This window comes from Lytechinus variegatus, chromosome 2 (genome assembly GCF_018143015.1).
Source record: "Lytechinus variegatus isolate NC3 chromosome 2, Lvar_3.0, whole genome shotgun sequence".
In the NCBI taxonomy this organism is placed as follows: Eukaryota; Metazoa; Echinodermata; class Echinoidea; order Temnopleuroida; family Toxopneustidae; genus Lytechinus; species Lytechinus variegatus.
Window position 1 is genome coordinate 32,051,294 of NC_054741.1, and position 15,340 is coordinate 32,066,633.

At 36.2% G+C, this 15,340-nt stretch overlaps 1 protein-coding gene across 1 annotated transcript; it reads left to right on the forward strand.

The window, feature by feature from the left end:
• The first annotated feature begins 1,797 nt into the window (after positions 1–1,797).
• Positions 1,798–14,282, forward strand: LOC121407869. The gene is made up of 6 exons (XM_041599101.1): positions 1,798–2,674; positions 5,982–6,135; positions 7,930–8,040; positions 8,335–8,433; positions 9,273–9,365; positions 10,883–14,282. Exons 2-6 carry the CDS (start codon positions 6,105–6,107, stop codon positions 10,909–10,911), a joined length of 363 nt encoding a protein of 120 aa, XP_041455035.1. The 5' UTR covers positions 1,798–2,674; positions 5,982–6,104; the 3' UTR covers positions 10,912–14,282.
• The last annotated feature ends 1,058 nt before the right edge of the window (positions 14,283–15,340 follow it).

A 15,340-nucleotide genomic window follows, 5' to 3' on the forward strand; every position in this document is an offset into this window, starting at 1 on the left:
ATATATAATACCCCGACAATGAATACCTTTAAAACTGATAATAGCACTATTCCATGATGACAAAGTGGAGTAATAACATAGAAGGATTTGTCATATTAATATTTCTTTATTGGCAGAAAATAATTTCATTTCTACATAAATGTTTCAATTCCTGCATAAATGTACTTTAACAAAATTTCAAAGATAGATGACATCATTACCCATTCACGGAGAAATCATCATTTGCACTGTGATGTTTATACTCATATTTTATATGATTACTTTAATTTTGTACTTCAGGAATATTTTTTTTACAAGGAGGAGGAGGGCAAAACATTATTCTTGCCCCAAATATTTTCAAGGGGGGATCAAATTATTGGGAGCTCAAATGGATTGTCCATTCTTACATAACATGTATTATACAATAAATTGTTAAAATGATAGGCTTTGAGAACATGTCAAAGAGGGATTTCATTAATGAATCTAATCAAAAATTATCTAATCTGTTCGGTTTTCATTCCATTCTTTATGCTGAAAATGTACAGCCACCTGCACCGAAAAACATTGGAGTATATTACAAATATCTCCAAAATACATAAAGCTCATATTATTTGTTTAGTGAGATGCCAAACTTGACTACTATTTTATTTACAGACCTTAAAATACCCCATATTCAGGTTAGTATATTAACTAAAATTTCAGCTCTCGCTTTGCAAATGCACTTTTCAGCAAACCATACTGCAACATTTTACATAAGTTGATAAGATTATAGCCTTGGAGTAGATGATGAAACACCGTTATCACCTGTCAAAAGTTCTCTTCACTTTTATTACACATTGGTTCACAACAGTAAACATTTGTTTACAGTAGATCCTTGAAACTTGTATTTTCATACATGTATTCCATTTATCATAATTAAGTCAGGTTTGACTAAGGATATTGTGCAGTAATGTTATCTTTGATTTTTATATAAATTAGGGACATTTCTGATGTTATACAATAAGTTACAAAGTGCCATACCAATGACAAAAACAAATACGATTGGTAAAAACTTGAAATAAAACTACATAAAATTAAGCACTTCTTGCAATATATATATATATATATATATATATATATATATATATATATATATATATACATATATATAGGCCTATATTGTGTAAAGAAATGGATGAAGAAAAAAATTGTAGGCGTAGCTTAAATCAAGGTTCCCCAGAGCTAAAGTGAAACCTGTCTATAGTGACCACCCAAGGGAAACACAAAATGTGGCCTTTATAGAGAGGTGGCTGTTATAGACAGGTTCTTATACACACAATCTACCTCCATGGGATCAGTTTTAGTGGTCACTATAGGCAGGTGGCCACTATAGACAGGTGGCCACTAACACAGGTTTGACTGTCTACCCTTTGGAAAAATTGGTGATGCCGAAAAAATGTCTCTGCCGGGAATCGAACCCGGGCCCCCAGCTTTGAACGCCGGTGCCTTAACCACTAGACCACAGAGCCGGGTTAGTGGCTAGGGCGACCCTGATCCAATTGACCGTCAGAAAGACAGATTTTCGACACCATACCAATTATAATTTCCTTTGTCGGGTGAAGTTGGATTTTGAACAATGACAAGCCGCCATGCCTCAGCTGGATCAAAGCTAGTGCTTTGATACAGTACACGTATGGGAGAAAGTATACAATTGTGTGTGAAGCTATACATGTACAACAGCTTTGGCAACTCTTTTATTTTAAATATTGTGTAAAGAAATGGATGAAGAGAACAATGGTAGGCGTATATATATATATATATATATTATATATATATATATATATATATATATGTATCTAAATCCTACTTAAGGAGAAGCTTTAGGGTTAATAATCAACGGAAGGGCGAACTCGACCCAAAGGGGAATATTTGGATTCGCCCTTACGTTTTAAAGCTAAAATTCTCAATGACGGGGGTTCAACACAATGCTTAAAATCTATTCCAGCAGAGGGCAGTATTCCTTTTTACTTCCTACGAACTTTGGGCCAAATCTACCCAGCAGTACTCTGACATTACAATCATGCACAAAACTGTGTGTATATACCGTTTGGAGGAAAACTGGTTGCTAAGGCGAATTGATGTATATGCTGACAATCTTTGTAAAATGGGGTATATATCAACATTATCTGTCAATGAAAATGTAACTCAATCCACCACCTACGTTATCCCAAAACTACACCACAATATATAAACTGTACAAAACATGAATGCTTTTAATCCTAATAGTGCCCCTCCTTTTTCGAAAATCTCTATATATTTTACTTTTATATCTTCTACGAAGATTTCGCTGTTACAATGATAAGCGTTTGCAACGTGAACATGTAGTGTGCACGAGAACAGCGAAAAGCACAAATTACCGCACGCGCAGGCCTCGGCAGCGCCTAGCACGGCCTAGCATATGATATGGGCGCTGCACTAGGCGGCCGGCCTGGCCCGGCTGCCCCGGCGCGGCGCGGCCGGTGCAGGTGATGAGGTCGAGGAGCTGCGTCGCGCCTAAAACCAGTGCAGCCGACCGAATACGACGCCTTCCGCCCGTGAGTGGAAAGTTTCTTGAAAGTTTCCTGAAACTGTAAATAGTACGACAGATGGTGGACTGTACTCACTAAGAAGAAGAAGAAGAACTTTAAGTTTTGGATATATTTCTAGCAACTTAACGGTAAGTCAGTGACCACTGTGCATACCGGTAGGCCTAGGCTAACAAAAAACTATTGTCGATCTGGACTCACGTTATCAGTCATGATTTGTAATAATGAAGGGAGTGCCTAAGTCTGCGCACCTAAAATTTGATCTCGATTTTATTACAAAGTAAAATATTATTTTGAGAGTCATCAATGTCATTCCATTCTCTATATTCTAATGATCAAGGAAACAAAAAAATTCAAGAAATTATTTACAAGAACAATGTTTTTCTACGATTTCATACGGGCTTGTCACTTTGTGTAGCAAAAATGATTGGTGCCCATGTCTGCGCACTAGCTCATTTTGCACGCAAATCAAATGCAGTGAAGTCTCGGACATTTCTTTTTTGACAATTATTGAAATTTTCAGGGTAGCAAATTGAAACTTGCTGATACTCATTTTTAATCAAATATTTTTGTAGTTTTTGGTATCAAAATGGATTGCTGCGGTCAAGATTGAAAATTGGTATCAGTTTGATGTTTTGTTCTATGAAAATTGCGCATTTAGGCCTACATGTACGTGAGTGCGCAGACATGGGCACTGCGCAGACTTGGGCACTCTTAGTACGATTTGTATTTCTGATTTTGTCTGCCTTATTTTTCCTCTTTTCTTTTAAAAGTTGAGCACACATTGAAATTTTCTTTGGCTAGCCTAAGCCTTCATTGCCTTGTTGAGTGCATGCTTTTCACAACTCCTCAGTCCTCTTTTCACAACTCTCTCAGTTTTGTATTTGACTTAGATCTAGATCTACATGTTAAACGTACGAATGTCACTGTCTAAACGTAAACCCTGTTCTGTGTACTAGGCCTACCCCCATCTGATCCTGTCATCATGTAGAACAACTCCTCTGCACCATTTGCAGTTCTCCAGACTGGAGGAAACCAACCGAAGAAGAAGAAGCTGCCGAGACTTCTCTTCATTAGATCTAGTCCTAACAGGACTAACTGTTAGATCTGAAAATGAAATGTAGCTCCGCGGCCGTTATTGGTGCAAAAAATTCCTCCAAGCGGCAGGCCCTCCAAGCTATAAACTAGTTAGTTTTATAATATAGATTCTAGGTCTAAGTTAGATAGGCTAACTATAGGCCTAGATCTAGACTTTGTCTAGGGGCCTAGACTAGTCCTAGGATGGGGGGTTGGGTGTCCGGACACTTGTCTTAACAAAATTGAAGCCCTGTTTTTTGTCTTTGGATTAAGCCAAAATATATAGATCTAGGCCTACGTTGAATTGTGCTTTTCATCATCAATATTTGATCTCCACAATATTGTTTCCCATTTTGTGCTAAAAAACAACGAAGAATTTGATTGTAAACCTTTTCAAATGGCTGTTAAAATGGAGTGTCCAGACACCCAACCCGTCCGGACACCCAATAACTGGACAAAAAGTTACTAGAGTCTAGATTTACTAGTATTAATCCGAGTGAATTGCAATAGACCACACTGATAAACCTAAACTAAATAGTAAATTTTCTTAACAACAATTTTTAGAATAATAGAAGTCTAACGTAATACTAATAGGACAAAGAGGAATAAAAGATCTAACCAGTTGTTTATCAGTGTGATCTACTTTTAATCTAGTCTAGATGTTAGATCTATACCGGTAGTCAAATAACTTAATGTAGATCAATAATCTTAATGCTATTAAGTAATATCAATAGATTTACTTCTCATTTTTGCAGATGAAAAGAAGAAAGCCAGAGGAGGTAGCGAAGCACTACATTAGTTGTGGCCAGGACCCAGACTGGATCCACAGAGATGCCAAGTTCAAAAAAATGTTATGCGTGAGATTTTCATGACTCGACGTCTCTGTGCGCACGCGGCCAGTACTTACACTCGTACGTTGCGAAAAGGCGCGCGCACATGAGAAATGGGCTTCAGAACTATGCGATGCACGCACGCGATTCATCACGTACTAGCTGTGCGCTGACTGCACTCTCGATTCGTCTCGCGTGCCTGGCTAGACGTGAAGGCGGTCGGCCAGTCGTATAATCTGGCGAATAATGCTACTTTTTCTCCTTTTTTTCTGTCGGGTCCCGATGCGTGAGAAAAATGGGTCCCACAGTTTATTTGGGATACTGTCATGAAAGGAATAATTACTATAGTCCCTCCAACCAATTGTAAAGTGGTGGGACTCAACTCCAAAATGTACTAAAAATATTGAGCTCTCTCGATCGCTAACGTTCTTATTGGTCATCAATATCCACTTGAGGATCAGGACCAGGAACTTCACAGATTCAGATTCAGGTCATAGCACTTTAAATTACCCCTTGACCTTTGCTTTGACCTTGATTTTGACCCCCGGCCGAATAATTTTTTAACTTGATTTTTATGTAACTTAATCGTCAATATAATATCAACATATTATGTAAAGATCTAGGATGATATTTTATTTCTTCATCTAAAAAGCTCTTTTAAATTATATTTACAAATTTACTGCTGGCCCCACATATTGATATTGGTGTTAATGTGTGTACAAGTCTCCATTATACATGAATACTCCCAAACTAAAATTACATTGAAATCAAATAAAAAAGGGAAACTCAACTTATCAGGTATTACTGGAAACATTAAACAAAATGAATAATATATGTAGACTACATGTATATTTGCTTATGAAAAGAGACATTTGTTTAGCCCTTTTGATTGGGGTGCAATTGGCCTACATACAACTCACAAGAAAGCTGTAGTTTTGACGGAAACAACAATGAGTGTGCTTCCTAGTCAGCTCTACTGTCCCATACTAGATATACCCTACAGATCTTTGAAGTATCAACATGAGATATGTAGTATTTTAATTGATTGTAATGTAACTTTAGTTTGAAAGTATTCATGTATCATTGAGACTTGTACACACATTACCAACACCAATATCAATATGTAGGGCCAACAGTAAATTTGTAAATATCATTTAAAATAAAAATTGGTCAACCGGTTCAGGCGCAATGTGCCGTTGAAAGTTGAAGGTCACTCCCCTTTTTGCCAAAACAAAACAAAAAGGGCGGGCCAGGGCTCAAAAACCGATGGGCCGTTTACACTAATTTTTTTTTGTTTCATGGAAAGCAAATGTTAAATTTTATGTGTGTCGAATTTGAACAAATTCTGAGAGGGTAAGGTCCAAAATGGCACTTTTATTGGGTGAATTGGCATGGAATGACCCATTTCAGGAATCTTACCCGCGCCCATCCCCATTATCTTAATGCTTGCCTATAAATCGATCAAAAGGCATCAAACTCTTATTAATAAAGTCATATTTAATCTTTTGGAATTAACATTTCTCATCATCAGGTCGTGGTGTAGTTGCTACAAGGGATATTACAAGAGGTGAATTTATAGCTGAATATGAAGGGCATCTGATTACAGAAGAAGAACTTGAAAGAAGGGAAGAACAAATAGAAAGTGTCTTCAGATATGAATTCACCTGGAAAGGAAAGAAACTATGGTAGGTTTCATAGCAGACCGAATCTTACATATCCGGAAGTAATATATTATCCCACACATGTTTTGCTCAGTTCTCACTATCACATTGTAGCTCACATGAGTTAAAAGCTTAAGGTACCAAGTATGGTATTAATTGTCAAAATGGAGGGGGTGGAAGCATGGCCCCAAAACAATCACTTATGATGTTCAAAACCCTAATAAACCATATATTTGTGGAACGCCGAGTTACTAAGCTATCCAAAAATTTGACGTTTTACAATCTTGGACCTTTTATATGCTAATTAGCTAATTTTTCCCCCAAAATTGTAAAAAATAAGGTTTTCAAAATGTGAGTTATAAATTGTAACCTCCTACATCATTTATGCTATGTGAATTTTATCTTTTTTATTGGGTTATGGGCTGTGAAATCTTCGATTTTACGCGGAATCCCAATTTTTTCCCTCAAACACCAATCTACATTTTCCACGTTTTTTTTTCCTTCCCGGATCGAGATCCGAAAGTCGGAAATGCGCGCTTCAGAAAAGCGGTAAACTTCAGTTCTCAGCTCAGGCACAATTGTCCATAGCTAGAAAAGCATATATACTTCGCACTGAAGTTAGCTAGTATTCTTACGTCGGAAAAACCACCAAAATTTACCCTTGCAAGCTACACGAAAACAGCGCATTCGTAGGGAAGGCGGAAGGCCATCAATAGTACATGCACGTTGATGTTAGTGCATACACACAGCGAAAGACGAAAACAGCGCATTCGCGTATAGGTGGGAGGCCATTCATAGTACACGCATGTTGATGTTAGTGCATACACAGCGCTATGGTGCAAGTGCACTTTTTTTGTCGCTAGCGAAATATGCAAATATACATTTTTGTTCAATAACGCTTATATATTTTTTGTAATACAAGGGGACATCAAAATGAAAAGAAATGTAAACAAAAATAAAACAGCATCTCATCCAAAATCAATATTAGGAATACTTTGAAGGGTTGCTTGTGCTTTCATCTGCACTCGATTTAATTTATATCCTGACTATAATCACATACAGTCACATAAACACCAAGGTATTTTGCTACATATAAAATAGATCTGTATATTGTCTCGCCTGCATAGCAGAGCGAGATTATAGTCACCGCTTTTCCGACGGCGGCGACGGCGTCAACAATGAAATCTTAACCAAGGTTAAGGTTTTGAAATGTCATTATAACATAGGAAGTATATGGACCTAGTTCATGAAACTTGGACATAAGGGTAACCAACTATTACTGATCATTCTGCATTATTTTCATGTCACATGATAAAGGTCAAAGGTCATCTAGGGTCAATGAACTTTGGCCATGTTTGGGAAATCATCATTGAAATCTTAACCAAGGTTAAGTTTTTGAAATGTCATCATAACTTCAGAAGTATATAGACCTAGTTCATGAAACTTGGACATAAGGGTAACCAAGTATCACTGATCATCCTGCGTGAGTTTCCAGGTCACGTGATCAAGGTCATAGGTCATTTAGGGTCAACGAACTTAGAATATGCACAATTTTTTTTGAAATTTCATCATAACTTGGAAGTATATGGACCTAGTTCATAAAACTTGGACATAAGGGTAACCAAGTATCACTGATCATGCCAAATTTCGGCGCGCTTGCGCGATCAACGATGGACTGAAGTGATTGAAATATCCCAATAGAATTAGGGTTAATATTCTGCCATCCTCATCCTACTACTAGAAAAATCCTAGAAAAATCTGTCTATATGATTGTTATGTCTCATTTGTAGCTCTGTATTTCTGTATTGGTCATTTCAGCCGGATCATCTGTTGGTGTACCAACCCTTGGACCTCTTTCTCCTAGAGTCCCACAGAGTCCCACTAAGGAACGCCTTGATCCTCAAAATTCATCACGATGTAATGATGGAGGTACTATATGTTTTTTTTTCACTTCAATTAGACATAATCATCTTAAAATATTCACTTTTTAGAACCTCCTGCACATTCAGTAAATTTCATTTTGGTATGAGAAGTATAAAGGTACTAGCAATTGATATTCTAACATCGTCATCATAATATACCTAAGTTTGTTTTTTACATTTTCTTGGAATAAATATGTTTTTATGATTTATAAGTCTCAGTCAGAATCTGTTATAAATGGCATTAAATGAATTACCTGCAATGTGAAAATATAACTTTCTGTTTCTGTATTGTTTATTTCAGCTGGATCATCTGGTGGTGTATCAGCCCCTGGACCTCTTTGTCCTCCTAGGAAAAATCCTACCCTGGTACCCCTCAATCATCAGGAAGATTCATCAAGAGGTACTGTATATTAAAACAATCCCTGTATATCAATAGTGTAACTAATTGTTTACTAGTTTATTCCTCCTTGTGCTAAAGAAAAAATATGTTTTAGAGACATTGATCTTTAATACAGTTTAATTTGCAGTGAATAAACATGGATGTATGAATTTCTGTATGTCTTGTTTATTACAGGTCTCCCTGCAGTGTCCAGTCCTTCTAATCAGGATTCTCTCTGTCCTTTTATGAAATTGTTGATTATATATTTATTTGGTACAACTTGCTGTAACAGTTTTCTTTGTCCCTGCTAGACTGACATCAAAGAAATAACAGGGAAATGTATAATTGGCCAAAAATATCAAAATAACATTTATAGGATAAAATGCTATGACCCTTTGATAGTGTAGTCTCTTTGACTGCAGTACAAGTCTTTTGTACTGCAAATAGTTAACTTCAACATATAAAAAACATTTATAGCTGGAAATGAGGTTGAAATAACTATTATTTAATTTTTAAGACTTCATCACAGATTGTCTTTTCGAAATGCTGGGAGCCCTAACTGGCAATTATTCACATGCAGATTTTATTTCTTGTCATTGAATTGATGTAATGGGAATTAACTTACCAGGAATGTAGCACCTTAAACACACCAATTCTTGAGTGAGGTAATCGAGCCTCTGATTGTGCGAAAGACCATTAATAATTCCCCATTCGCCAAAATAGAGTTCGTGTGTATATACATTCTCCTGAAACATGACTATTAATCCCATGCTTTCTATTTTGAAGTTATCTTGATATTCCAAAAAACAATAGTCTATGAATATTCTTCATTGTCTATAATTATTCTCTCAACATTTTAGAACGGAGGTACACGAGACGGGAGTCCGGGGAAACGGCTCAACTAAAAGAGTTCTTCAAAGAATACTTCACATCAACTCAAACAAAACTTCCATGTAAGTTTGACTATCTGCTATATTTTAAATATGTGACCCTGCATCTCAAAACAACCATCATACCCATGAAAATAATGAAAAGAAAGTACCCATTCTAAAAAAAATATTTACTTAGAAAAGGGGCTTTGAAGTTTGGGGTCTATTCAAATGCAAAATCTCAACCAGGGGCGCTCCGTGCGGTGCATGGGACAAAAAGCAGAATACAAATCTCCACAGCAATCACTGTGAAGGTATTATTAAATTAAGCTGAAATTTGACACACTCATTACAAACAGTCTAGTTATGCTTATTCTCAACTTTCGATGCAATAGCATCATCCTTTTAAAAGTTATCAAGAGTTTGAAAGTGAAGAGGGTATAAAAGAATTTCAAGAATGAAAAGGGAACTCTACCCCCTAAAGACAAAGTGTGCTAGAAAAACTGCAGTAAAAACATATTTCCTGTTTGTTTTATGATCCAAGAAGAATTGCTCTTTCAGAAAATATGTAGAAAAATAAATTGACATATTTTGGTCCTATATTTTTGGTCCTTGTGTAAAATCGGTTTGTGCAACTTTTTGTTGGTTTTGAGATACGCGGTCACATATGATCTACACAAACATTGACAAACTACTAGGTGTTTGAAAACACTGATCATGTAATTTTCAGGTTTGAAATATAATTACTAGACAAATGCAGTTTGAATGTGACCCTTGTCTTTTTTTTTGCCTCTGCCACACTGTTATGTTTTTGGGCCATCTGTCATACTGACCATTCAGGATAATAATACATTAAAAATATTGAGTTTCCCTGACCTTGTCTGTTTTGGCTTTTTTTCTGTAAATATTCTCATTACAACTTATAGGTCATTTTGTAGTCTGAAGCGGTATTTGTTTTTTCACCGAGTACTCCGGTATTTAAAAAGGGGAATACCAGATACACCGATTTTCGGAAATTACCCCCCCCCCCATATCAATCATATTCTCACAGCCAATCTTCAAAATCTCCTTGATATTATCAGGGAGATCAATTGAGTTTTCACTTGATTCTATCAAGCCCAGTCTTTAGATGCAGTTACCAGTTATTTTGTCTTCTTAATCTGGATAAATGAGACTGAATTATGAATGCCTCATGTAGTACAGATGCTTCCTTTTGTTATGTGACTTTTTACACATAAAAAGGATCAGCAAAAGTGGAAAAGCGGAAAAAGGGGCAAAAAGTATTCCCTGAGGATTTGTCATACTGCTAGTAGTCTATTTTGCTAAGTAGTATGCATCATTCAGAGAAGAGGTTTCCACGGGTGTTCGTATCATTCTTTTTCTCATGTAAATACCATGCATACTTTTATAACGTGTTGGTGCATCTAACAACTTGAGAGAATCAAGTTAGACCTCACTGAATCTCCCTGATATTATCGGGGAGTTTTTTAGATCAGGTGCTTCTCACCTGTTAACTTATTTTAAATTTATGGCAATCTATGCTATATCTATCTTTATTGATAGTAATTGCAATAACTTCAATGTCACTTTGATTTCAACAGCAAGAGCAGAAATTAGAAATTCAAAATGAGATTTCCAGCCTTCAGACATGATGTAAGGACCATAGCAACCAAGGTCATGAACCAGGTGCGGAAGACCGAACGACTGACAGAGGAAAGAGTCAAACGACTTGGGATAAGATAATGAGGTGATGGGCTAACAGGTTAATCGGGACATTTCTGGTAACAGTAACACGCATCTTTTAGGATAGATTCAGGATTGTGCTTAGAATAAAATAAACTTACAGTCTTCATAAATCCCTTTTGAGTGTTTTCAACAATCCAATTAGTGAAGTCTTTCTATATGAGCTCACCTGAGCCGAAGGCTTATAACTGCACAGATGCTCGTCCCTGCAAAAACTGTCGCCTCATGGGCAACAGAGCATGCGGATAGTGATTAATCACCTAAATATTAGCTGTGGGGTCATGCTTGTTATCAATTATTTTATGGTACTTTGATGAATTGTGTTAGGGTCCCTTACAATCAAGTGGGTGGAGCATTGGAGGAGTACACTCTCATGATCGAGCTATGAGGATTTTAAATAAAATAATGCATGCAAACATATTTTTGAAATGTGATTCAGGCAATTGCAGGGGCAGAGGTAGTTGATGTCAGATTTGCTGGCAGGATTAAGAGTACATAGGGCCCACAGGGCAACAGTTTGTTCAGGGGTGACCATTTGGTAGGCAAGTAAGAGGATCTCTCAATCAAATTTATTGATAAAATACTACTAGAGGCATAGGATTGAAAGTTGCTCAATTGAAGCATGTGGTAATTACTAATTTGCAATTACATATGACAATTGCATGACATCAGGTGAGCACCAGGCCCCCTGGGGCTCTTATCATTTATCCCTAACTGCCCTCCTCCATAGTTTTGGCGATTGCATCGCGACCGCTACCAATTTCAGATTCTCGCTTTATGACTTTTTCCCTTGCAGTCTTGTCTTGCACACATTTTGCGGGGACTGATTTTTAAAAGTTACAGGGGAGCTATAAATAGCTCTCCTAGAGGCTCTCAAGGAGAATTTTTAGGGGAGCTAAATTTGTTCTTCACGTAGAAAGATTGGGGTTACAAGGGGCTCTGTAAATCACTCCCCAAAAAGCATTTAAGGGGAGCTTGGGAGAGCAATCGCTCTCACTCCCCTTAAATCTTACTCCCTGATTTTGATACCACATTTGTCCTTATCAGACCTACCTAAGGGGTATTATGGGCCAATTAGCAGACATGCCAACAAAAAACGTATTCCGTACTTTTCTATCCTCTTTCGCTTCTTTAGGGGGTACTAAGATCTATAGATGTCTATGAATGCATAGCACCATCATGCCATACTGCATTGCACCTGTCTTCATAGAAAACATTTAATTGTCCAATGAATTGTCTATGTCCCTCATTTACCAGAACGAATGCTTTTGGTGCAGGAATGAAACACTTGTGAAAATGTATATATGTATGTTTTCTATTGAAAATAATTGAATAATAAAAGGTTTTCAGGTCGACAGGTGGAATGAGATTGATATTTTTATGATCTGAATAATTATTGACATCTAATGAGTTTGGTACACCTTATCCAAATGTAAAAGACAAGAATGCGCTTTTAGGTTGGCAGTACTGAATTAGTATGCGCATGTCATTAAAAAGGCTATAGCTGCATATATTTGTGTACATTTACATACATTAATACTTTATGCAAATCTGCTGTACTCATAAAAATAGATAAGAATTGATTTATTTCACATTTGGGAAACATTAATCTTCATTATTACACAGTTTTCATGTAATTTTGTACTTGTTTAGGCTGAAATTATGAAAATATACCCCAAATGCATAAAATACGCATTATGAATAATTAATTTCCTAATTATGCACAAAAAAATGCACAATTGATTTTTAAAAATTACACCACGAGATTCAGCATCCAGCATTCAGATAAAATTTAGCCTCTCAGCCTCACTCCAACTAGAGCATTTTACCCACTGTACAATATATAAATACAAATATATGTTGTGCTAGTAATGTCATGCCTAGCTGATTCTAGTTCAAACTCGGAGATGTAATCATTAGTCTAGTAAGATAGATGATTGTTTGTTTGTGAAGGCAGCTTTAATTGCAAATAATTGGAATTATTTCATTGTTGATTCACCTAACTCTCAGCAGCCTTATTAAAAAGGCTGTATAAAATTAAATCTGACTTATTGCCTACCTGAGCAAATGCCTTCTAAAGCCTCCCCTAATGTTTTGGGGGTTTACTTCTTTTTTTTAATGATGTTGGTGCTGGGGACAAAGCAGGTATACTTGGCAGACAATCAGTGTATATATGCATAAACATATACATGATAGCACAGGTACGTCATTTTTGTAAGTGTAAGCATGGCTGGAGTATGTTTTTTTTTATTCAATTCAGTTGACTTCTGCTCAGGAGATCAAGTGTAATGTGAAATGTACTGGAATGGATATCATTTATTTGATAAGTGCTTGTCTTATGTTTCACTTGCTCTAGATGTGTAACAGCTCCATTGTAGTTCATGTATTTGTGGAATTGGACACGAGAAGAAGAAATTCATGACATATCCTTCCCTTGTCAGCACCACCCCCTTCTCTTTCTCTCGCTGTACTAGTTTATCGAAAAATTCACCTAAAAAACTGAGAAACAAAGTTTACCTGCATAATATCGATTGCTGTGTTTATTTTTTATACAAAACAGGACAAATATCAAAATTCATGACGAACGTTGAAGAATTTTGCTGGATGTTATTACATGCATTGCTCCTTTTCATAGTATTGTATACCCATTGCATAATATACGTTTGTGTGTTTATTATTCAAGTATGAAGTAGGAAACTTATTAACAATTCATAACAAAGGTTCAACAAGTTTTTCCATTGCCATGATATGCAGTGTGTTACATAAATTAACCATTTGTCTTGGTTTAAGATATACATTTGGTATAAATATAACAATTATTAATTAATTATTAATTTTTATTTTATTATTAATTATTAATACAAAAAAATTTGCTCATAATTATAGATAAATGAAGCGCTCCTTATCGTTCATAGCATCAATACAATGCTTCCCCTTATGTCACATATGGCACTGCATGTCTAGAAATTATGAGAAATTGAAAGGAAATTTTTCAAGAACTGAGATTTGTAGTATCTGTAGTAATCTGTATGTATTTAGTACTGTGAGTTGGATATGTACAAGAGGTCGTAGTTCATGAAATGTGACATTTCAATTGTTCCTTTGCATGTTTGGTGTTTATAAGTACTTTGTGGATAACCCAGGTTTGGTGCAGTTCATGCTTCAACTTCATTGTGAATTGTCTTTTTACATTGTGTATGAATGGATGTTTTCACATTGTGATAGATTACTTGTTTCATTAAAATTCAATTAATCAGATGCACTTCTGTCCTCGTATGACATTTGTTGGTGTAAGATTTTGTCTTTAATCTTGGACGCAGTCTTTTTCTTCATTTGTCTGCAGGGGGGGGGGGTTAATAATCATGCAGACTTCTCAATTTAATCGATTTAATGTTTTTGGTACCAGTGACACATGTGGACAAAAATTGTGATTTTGACAATTCTATATGTCGATATATGGTAATACATGAGTTTCTACATGCATGTGATTTGCATATAATTTGCATAAATTAACCTTAAATTCATACTCACCAATTTTATAAAAATCAACCTGCAGTTAAATGTTTAGCAAAATAAGACCCAAATACACAAAAATTGGGCATTTGAAAATTATTTTTAGTGAGATATGGTGAATTATGAGTTTTTTGCATAAAATTGGCATAAATTAGCATTTTAAAATAGGGTGCCCTTCACCGATTTCAGGGCACCCTATCTAGAATTAATGCTTTTGATACCAGGGACCCACATGCAAAAAATGGCGCTTTTGTAAATCCTGCCCCCAACATTTTGCTAAGGCCCCTGACTAGTAAGACTTAGAGTGTTTTAGAAACGCACGACATTGTGTTTCAGGGTGAAATGATTCTTCCATATGAAGACAAAGTTACTCTTCCAGGTATCCCCCCCCTCTTGGGGGCACAATAAACGTGGCTGCCGTGCGTACACCTTTATTATTTTTTATTTCATTTTCTTGCGGGGACAGGGGAGGGGGCTCTCACCACAAATTTTGTAAGCTTCAAGCTTACTATCTAAATCCCACTGTCAAAACAGACTTTACTATTATTCATGTACAGGTATTGGTGTATGTTTGTTTTTAATATGTGTGTGTGTGGCGTGTGGGGATACATATATTAGTTTGTAAATATACTGAAAAAGTGTTTGTGTATGTATGTTATACGTGTTTATGTAAGTGTTCTTTTTGTTTGGGGGGTGTTTATACATGCGTATAGGGGTGTGTGAGGTGGTTGGCCTATTGCTTGGTTTGGTGTAACTATGGGCATGCGTTTGAGGGAATGAGGAATGAGGGAAATGAGATGAAT

What these genes read in the sequence shown, in the direction of transcription:
- LOC121407869 (XM_041599101.1), top strand. Translation starts at nt 6,105, where the DNA reads ATGAATTCACCTGGAAAGGAAAGAAACTATG. An exon ending in TGGAAAGGAAAGAAACTATG is followed by an intron (nt 6,136 to 7,929) that starts GTAGGTTTCATA and finishes TGGTCATTTCAG; the next exon opens with CCGGATCATCTGTTGGTGTA. An exon ending in AACTCAAACAAAACTTCCAT is followed by an intron (nt 9,366 to 10,882) that starts GTAAGTTTGACT and finishes TGATTTCAACAG; the next exon opens with CAAGAGCAGAAATTAGAAAT.